General features: G+C 42.3%; 1 protein-coding gene across 2 annotated transcripts; it reads right to left on the bottom strand.

The window, feature by feature from the left end:
• Positions 1–147: 147 nt before the first annotated feature.
• Positions 148–7,877, bottom strand: taf5l (TAF5-like RNA polymerase II, p300/CBP-associated factor (PCAF)-associated factor). 2 transcript variants are annotated; one of them, XM_056234334.1, is made up of 7 exons: positions 7,738–7,877; positions 6,258–6,399; positions 5,511–5,615; positions 5,239–5,432; positions 4,469–4,615; positions 2,564–2,992; positions 148–1,076 (listed from the first exon to the last, which is right to left on the bottom strand). In XM_056234334.1, the coding sequence occupies exons 2-7, from the start codon at positions 6,394–6,396 to the stop codon at positions 279–281; spliced, it is 1,812 nt and encodes a 603-aa protein (XP_056090309.1). In that variant the 5' UTR covers positions 6,397–6,399; positions 7,738–7,877; the 3' UTR covers positions 148–278. The 2 variants fall into 2 exon arrangements, with proteins under 2 accessions (XP_056090309.1, XP_056090310.1); XM_056234335.1 differs by having other exon boundaries at positions 7,734–7,853.
• Between the last annotated feature and the right edge of the window lie 646 nt (positions 7,878–8,523).

The following is an 8,523-nucleotide window of genomic DNA, read 5'->3' as shown; positions in this document are numbered from 1 at the left end:
TTAACAAAGATTAGAAAAATACAGTGAATTGTTATGAACTTACAATAATTCTGAAAAATTCTGCTATTATTTATATTATATATATAAAAGTATGGGCTATGAACTTGATTATTTACTTAAATCAAATTACAACACTTAACTCATCTTGTATTACAACTATGATGACTCGGGAATGAGTTTAATGTTTAAATGGTGCTAAAAGGTGTCATTTTACTTGCACAAAATATGATTTTGGGGTGAATATGCCCTAGACATGTTTAGCTGAGATTGCCCTTCCCTCATTGCTCCTGTTTCTCCAGCGCAGTGCCCGTCACCAACAGCAGGTTGCAGGCCATGAACTGCACGTTGAGGATATTGCTAGTGCTCCCGGTGTATTGTCCAATCAGCTCGTTGCTGGAGCCGTCGGCGGGGGCGGAGCCGTGTGCGTTGCGTATGTCCCACACGCGCACGGAGTTGTCCATGGAGGCGGAGGCCACCAAACTGCTGTCCTGACTGAAGGACAGGCTGGTGATGCTGTCGGTGTGACCGCGCAGGTCTTTAAACAGGCTCCCGGACGCCAGGTCCCACAGCTTCAGTCTCTGGTCCTCCCCGGCCGACGCCAGGTACTTCCCGTTGGGCGAGAACGCTAGCGAGAGCACGGGCCCGCGGTGCCCTGTGAACAGCCTCACGGACGCCCCCTGCTGGGTGCTCCACAGGCGCACCGTTTTATCCGTCGAACCCGTCGCCACGTAATTGGAGTTGGGGTGGAATTTGACGCAGTCGACGTCGGAGAGGTGTCCGGCGTACAGGCGGAGCGGGTACGTGCGCGCGAAGCTCCAGAGGCGCGCGGTGCGGTCGTGGGACGCCGTGGCGAAGTACAGGCTGCAGGGACTGACGTCCACGTCCCACACGGGGTACGCGTGGCCGCGGTACAGGACGGTGTTCGTGAAGCTGCTCAGATCCCAGAAGCGCACGGTGGAGTCCTCCGAGCAGGACAGCAGGCCGGAGCCGTCCGTCAGGAACGCCGTGCGATACACCGGGCCGCTGTGAGCGCGCAGGGTCTTTATCTCGCTGCCCGAGGCGTCCTCGTCATCTGCCTGATTGGAAACAAAAATACATGTCAATGACTTGAGGTGTGGATGAAAACACATTCAAATATTAATATAACAGAAGCGGATCTTTATTGCAATAAAGTGTGATTTAGGAACAATGAGATACAACTATTTTGTAATAATGTTGTAAAAATATCTGAGTTTTATATTATGTTAATGAAATAGAACATGAAATTAATATTAAAAACGAATTCAAATATTTGTTTGAATACAAGGTTTAAAAATGTATAAATCAATAAAATATAACTGTTAATTTAGTTAAAAAATTGTTGAAGTTGATTGTATTTTACCTCTTTTTATGTCTATGTGGTGTTTTTAATACGCTTTAAGACAAACCATGTGTAAATTCATAAGTAGAAATTCATGAGTATTTTCTGCTTAAAACTGCAGTGAACCAAAGACAGTCTCAAAAACACGTTTGAAATCGCTGGTGTTTCTGACGTCACACACTACCTTGTAACCAATCAGATCAACGTGTGATCGTCAACCAGTGGATCTCTGAGCTGGAGTGAGTGAGTGGAGGCGGGGCTCATTTGCATATTCATAGAACCACGTATAATAAATGAGGCAAGGGTGTCGAGTTACATTCAAGCTATTTTAAGGCATGAATGTCACAGGGAAAAAACGTTTTAATATGTAATTTTGGTGATCAAAGATGAGTTTTAAGGGATAAAATTATTGACTACAGGGGGATTTTAACATTTGAATCTACTGTTTGGTTAAAATGAGGATTTCTTTGGATAAAATAAAGTAAAAATGAGGGTGGGGGAACTTAATTCTTTAAACCAACAAATTAAAAGCTGTACACAAATACTGCCATGATAAACACCATTTAAATATCTCATTGTAATTTGTTTTGCACTAAAGAAATGAGGCCTTGGGGATGAAATAATGCAGAGAATCTTAATGGCCTTTAAATGTCTTACATGTATGCATGTCAACATTGCCATTTAATTTAATAGCATTCATGTTAGTATTAGTACAAAATAATTCAATAAAATATCAATGCGCATTTGATTAAAACAAAAAGGTTAACGTAAATTAAACTGTATTTTACATCTGTATTTTATTTTAACGTTTTTACTCTACAAGACCAAAGACTGTTTGGTCAAAACGAGGGTTTCCATTAATAAAATGACGTGAAATAAAAGAGCATTTTAGAGCAAATAAATAGAGATACACTGAAAATCATCAAAAGGTTCAAGATTTAGCTTTATGCTCCCAGTCCTTTCAGGTATCATCTTTTTCTTAAAACTCATCTTTTCTCTTTGGCTTTTAATATGTAATTTTGTCTCTCTCTTTTTTTTTTTTCCTTCTTAATTTCCGTGTATTTTTATTACTATCGTTGTCCAGCACTTTGGTCTGCCTGCGGATGTTTTTAAATGCGCTAAAGAAACAAATCACCTTGAACTTGATTAGATGCACATACTGATGCTGGTAATGAACGAGCGAGATTGACAGCTGTCACTCACCTCCTCCTCCAGCACATCACAGGCGAGTCTTATTCTGGACACATCGGCCCAGTGAGGCCCGGCCTTCAGCTTCCTGGCCCGCAGACTCCAGAGCTTGACGGCGGAGTTGTCGAAGCCCGCCGCCAGCAGACGGCTGTCCGCCGACACCTCGGCCGTGTTGAGCAGCTGATCCGTGTGCTGGAACGCGTAGAAGCAGACGGTGGTGAGCGAAGGCGGACCTTCTCGCACGCGCTTTATGCAGTCCTGCAGCGTGTCCAGCGCCGCCTCGTTCTGCGGTAACCCCGCCGTGACCTCCACGCGCTCCGCCCCCTCAGACCCATCCAGGGCGGCCCATGTGGTGGAGGAAGAGGGAGTGGAGGTGGTGTTTCCCGCTGCGATCCCTGCGCCGTACAGCTGGTAGTCGGTTCGCCGCGATGCCGTCACCTCCACCTGAGGAAACACAGGTGTTAGCCCAAACACTGTACAGTCAAACCAAAAACTATTCAGACACCAGAATTTTTAAGGCTGTCAGTTAAACGCGTTATGAACGGCGTTAACGCAAACCCATTTTAACGGCGTCAATTTTTTTAACGCGAGGTTAACGGTCTCTTTTGCTTAGCAAACTTTGTAGTTTTTTTCACATGCTTTTGCAACAGGACACGGCCTCGCGGCGCTATGAAACCCATTCATTTCAATGGCTTGCGCCGCGCCAGGACGTTTTGTTGCTTCGTCGACCAAAGCGCAGGCGGATCTAGCTAGACCCGGAAACAACACAACAGGCACGCCACACACACTTGTTTGGGCTTGCGAGCCGGCCAAATAGTTGGTTAACGTTACGTTTTGAGTGGATGACGAGCGCGAGACGCCGAAATGGAGCCAATAAGATTCTGAATGGAAAGTTTACTTTTAAAAAGTTGCCAAATGGTTCCATTGACAAGACCAAAGTGATCTGTGTGTTTTGTCGTTGTGAACTGAGCTATCATCATCGCAGCACGTCCAGTCTGAAATACCACTTGATGATGGCCAAGCACACACACACACACACACACAGCTGATGCGAATTCTCCGCCCCCTCGTCAATATCAGGACCTCGTCAGTATTTCTTTCACCCTTTTATTGATGGACAGTGTTACATTGTGTGAGGGATTATTTGCTCCAAGTGAGAATGTTACTGTGAAATTGAACACAGTATATGCCCATGTTGTTTTCAATAAAAAACATTTGCACAAAGCAAGCCGATCTACTTTCCCATGTTGATAAGAGCATTAAAATGAGAAAAAATAATGGGACAAAAAGAAATCAAGAGACATTTAGAGTAGATAAAAATGTGCGATTAATCGTGAGTTAACTATGACATTAATGCGATTAATCGCGATTAGATATTTTAATCGTTTGACAGCACTAATAATTTTGTATATTTTCTTTTACTAGTGTGTGCAGGAGACTATAGTTAATTTATGTAAGTGAGGATAGCAAAATAAAGTAAACTGTGACATATTATACCCAAAAATTCTTCATACCTGTAAAATGTATACAAATTTGGGACCAAAAATTATTCAGACACTTTGAGCTGACCATGTTTTGCTGAAGTGTTTTTTCTTTTCTCTAATGCGACCTTTTTACACACAGACTGAACAACATGAAGCATTGCTTGGTAATTCGTTGAGCTAAATTGGTATTATCTTAAATTTAACAGCTGACAGATATTCAACATAATTAATTTGTGAGACAGTCTAACAGAAGGACGGACAAAACCAGTGAAATATCATCTAATTTGATCATTCTTGTCATATTTTATTACCATTTTCTAAACTATAGCGAATAAACTGTGATAATGTGAGAAATGTTGACGTGTCTGAATAAGGTTTGGTTAGACTGTAGGTCAGGTTCTCTGAGTACTTCCTGTCAGGCAGTGTTGTGTCACACCTTCACATGCGTGCTGAGCGCCCAGCAGATGGCGCTGTTGTCGTCGCTCTGCAGGTATCGCAGCAGGTAACTGTACGCTTGATCCGTCAGGTGCACCACGTACTTGTGATCCAGGAGGGAACCGAGTTTAGGGTTTGAGGTCACATCCTGGAAGACAACAAAAAAAAAAAAAAGGTTCCAGCATGATAGATAAAGCGTGACGACTTCCCTTCTGGCTTGGAAGACTGCATGCGATGTGCTCTATTTGACCCATTTCCAATGTGGATTGTCTAATGAATTTTTGGTTTGTTTATACAAACTAAGTGAACCGTTAAAGTCCCCCTGTGGTGAAAATCCAGCTTTTAATGTTGTTTATATGTCTCTGTGGTGTTTTTAATGTGCTTTAAGACAAACCATGTGTAAATTCATAAGTCGACAGCATTGCTGAGTATTTTCTCCTTAAAACTGCAGTGAACCAAAACACGGTTTGAAATCGCTGGTGTTTCTGACGTCACACACTACCTTATAACCAATCAGATCAACGTGTGATCGTCAACCAGTGGATCTCTGAGCTGAGTGAGTGAGTGGAGGCGGGGCTCATTTGCATATTCATAGATCCGCGTATACTAAATGAGGCAAGGGTGTCGAGTTACATTCAAGCTATTTTAAGCCATGAAGAGAGAAAAAACATCTAAATGTGTCATTTTGGTGATCAAAGATGAGTTTTTAGCGATAAAATGATTGACTAAAGAGGGACTTTAACAACTAAAACAATAGTAAAACCAACGGACCTGCAGTGTGAGGGCTCCTCGTAGCAGGTCCACGATGGCTTTCTGCTCAGGGTCCTGCTGGAAGAGCGAGTGAAAGCGCCCGTAGAACGAGTCTACCGCCCCCTTCAGGCCACATCGCGCCATGTCCAGGTGCAGGTAGAGGAAGAGCGGAAACAAGACGCCGCTCACCTCCTTCACTAACGGTGCTTCGGCCTCTGAGGCAGAGAGAACGCTTGTTAAAACCAGAGCACTTCCTCCTGTGGATTAAAGCAGTGTGTGTGTGTGTGTCTCACCCTGCAGGAAGGAGCGCAGTCTGGAGAACTGGGTCTCGTACTGCTGCGGGTCTGACTGACACGGGGCGGCCGACACCACATTCGCACAGCTCGACTCCGTCTGAACTGCACACGACCGAAAGAGAGAGAAAGGGTGAAGATGAGCATCGCTATGACTAGTGATGGCAATTCTTTACGAATCTTTTGTTCCGAATCAATGGTTCGAAGCGTGCATCAAATTGCCAGAGTCACGTGATTTCAGCAAACGAGGCTTCATTACGTCATAACTGTTGATCTCTGTCAACCCATGAATTATGAGGAGTCACTGAGAACCAGTGAACAAGTCTCTGTGGGTTTTACCTGATCTCTGATCAGTTTTATACATCTGTAGACGTTTTAATTAGACATTAGTGCAATTAAAATGAATAATAGTAGTTGAAAGTCTCTTATTGGCCTGTTTCGCTGAGCCATTCATAGAACTGACAAAACAAACCTTAACCTTTAGATGATTCGATCATTGCATTTAAGACTTTACCTTTCAAAAAATGCAAGTGCAATTGATTTGTAAAGGTGTTTTATGCATGTTTGGCCTGAGTTTTTGTTGCATTACCCTGTTCTGACCACTAGGGGTGATTGTTTTCGAAGCCTCGACACGATACGGCACATTTGCTTCAACTGTTTCACCGTTGCACAAGCCTCGATCTGCCCACCACTAGCTATTACTATTACTCAGGGTTTATTTAAATCACACAGCTTAAGTTCAGTCACCCGTCAGACTGGCAGCCATCTCCTCCGCGGACTGGGAGAGTTTGGCCCCCTTCAGAGAGCCATCAGTGTCTATGTACTGTCTCCTCTTCAGGTACTGGGTCACCGCGTACTGGATCTGCTCCGTCCGGACACGCTTCATCTCCTGAAGAGAGATCGTAACATATACATTCATGCATCGATTCACTGCAGGCCATGCAATGAGAAAGATGACAACATAACGCATGAACTCACATTATTCACTGGCTGGGTCTCGAAACACATCCGTGGGAATCATATCAATCTGAATGTTTGATTCGATTTTAGGGCATCATAAGCATGCTTGAATTTTTGGTTCAATTTTAATGAATCATATACATGCATGCTGAAATGTATGATGCGATTTTTAGAGAATCATGTGCACGGCACGCTTGAATATTTGAGAGAATCATAAGCATATACTCGAATATTTGATTCAGTTTTCAGGAATCATAACCATGCTCGAACATTTAACGTGATTCTAGGGAATCATAAGCATGCTTGAATACTTGATTTGATTTTAGGGCATCATAAACATGTGTTGTGGTGGTTCAATTTGAATGAATCGTATACATGCATGCCTACACATTATTTGATTTTAGAAAATCATATGCACGCTTGAATACTTGATTCAATTTTAGGGAATCATAAGTGTGCTTAAACATTTTATATGGTTTTAAGAAATCACAAGCATGTTTGAATAATCGGTTCAATTTGAATGAATCATAAACATGCATGCTCAAATATTTGTTTTGCTTTTAGAAACATAAGCACACTTGAATATTTGACAAGAGCATCATACACACTCAAATATCTGATTTAATTTTAGGGAATCATGAGCATGCTTGAACATTTGATATGATTCTAGGGAATCAAAACCTTGTTTGAATATTTGATTTGATGTTAGAGAATCATAAACGTTATCGAATATTTGACTGAATTTTTGAGAATCGGAAGTATGCGTGAATATTTGATTCGATTTCAATGCATCATACGTGTTTTAACGTTAGATTCGAACGTTCGATTCATTTTCGTTCGAACATTCGGTTACTTTGCGCGGCGCGTTCTTACAGTCGAATCCAAACTGTCGATGGAATGTCTGGATATCATAGGCATATTCGAACATTCTATTTGATGTTTTATCAGAGGCGTTTTAGAACTATATAATGCCTCAAAATGCTGTGTAGAAAGACAGCTCGTTAAGATGTTGTGACACAGCCATTCACAGCTGGTTACTTTACTGGTGAGTCAATGGGAGGTGAGCGGACAAGCCAAAACACATATCAATTCATTAGATATCCTTAGATAAGATTTATAAATGTAATAAATCCTGCAGGTCCAAATTTACGCGCGGCCTCAATCACTGAGCTCATCATCACACTTCTGCACACTCTAATCTCAAACACACAGAAGTCATTCCGGTTCATATGTGCTTTACAGTTTGGTAAATATGTTCAACACCTACTGCATATTCCTTATACGACAGTCCTGGAGAAAAGGAGGTGATCAGGAGAAGACCGCAACTCTCCACCGCTGTTCCATTGGTCGCGAGCTCTCTTCTTCTGCGCGTGCACTAACGGCGTGCGGAGATCGCACGCGCGGCACAGCGCCCTCTAGCGCGTCGACCCGTTAAAAACTACTGTAAAGTTTTTTTTTTAAAGGGATAGTTCACCCAAAAATGAAAATTCTGTCATTAATAACTCGCCTTCATGTCGTTTCAAACCCGTAACACCTTCGTCCATCTTCGGAACACAAATGAAGATATTTTGAATGAAATCGGAGTGCTTTCTGTCCCTCCATTGACAGGCTACGCAACTACCAGTTTCAAGCCCCAGAAAGGTAAAGTAATCCCTGTGACTCCAGCAGTTTACCCTCAATTTTATGAAGCGTCGCGAGTGCTTTGTTTGCCTAAAAATACACAATTTGCCACTTTATTAACAAAATATTCATCTCCAACTAGAGCACAAGGACACATGCGCATCCATGGAGATTGAAAAAGATATGTTTCACTCTAGTATAAAGTACAGAAATAAATGAGAAATTATATTTAACACCACCATGCTGAGATTGACGCATTTTGGTGCAGACACATTTGAGTTATTATAATATGCTCGTTTAATTTTTGCATATTTTAATAGAACTGTTATAGAGTGAAGTGAAACTACACAACCTCACATATAATGTGAGATTGTCAAGCGCTTGTCCTGAAACGCTGACCCAGAATCAGTTTAATGTCTCAACCACACACACA

Source organism: Rhinichthys klamathensis, unplaced genomic scaffold (assembly GCF_029890125.1).
Source record: "Rhinichthys klamathensis goyatoka isolate OS25496 unplaced genomic scaffold, OSU_Roscu_1.1 h1tg000393l_1, whole genome shotgun sequence".
Taxonomy (NCBI): Eukaryota; Metazoa; Chordata; class Actinopteri; order Cypriniformes; family Leuciscidae; genus Rhinichthys; species Rhinichthys klamathensis.
The sequence above is the reverse complement of the archived record's forward strand: the minus strand, read 5'-3'. Positions and strand labels throughout refer to the sequence as shown.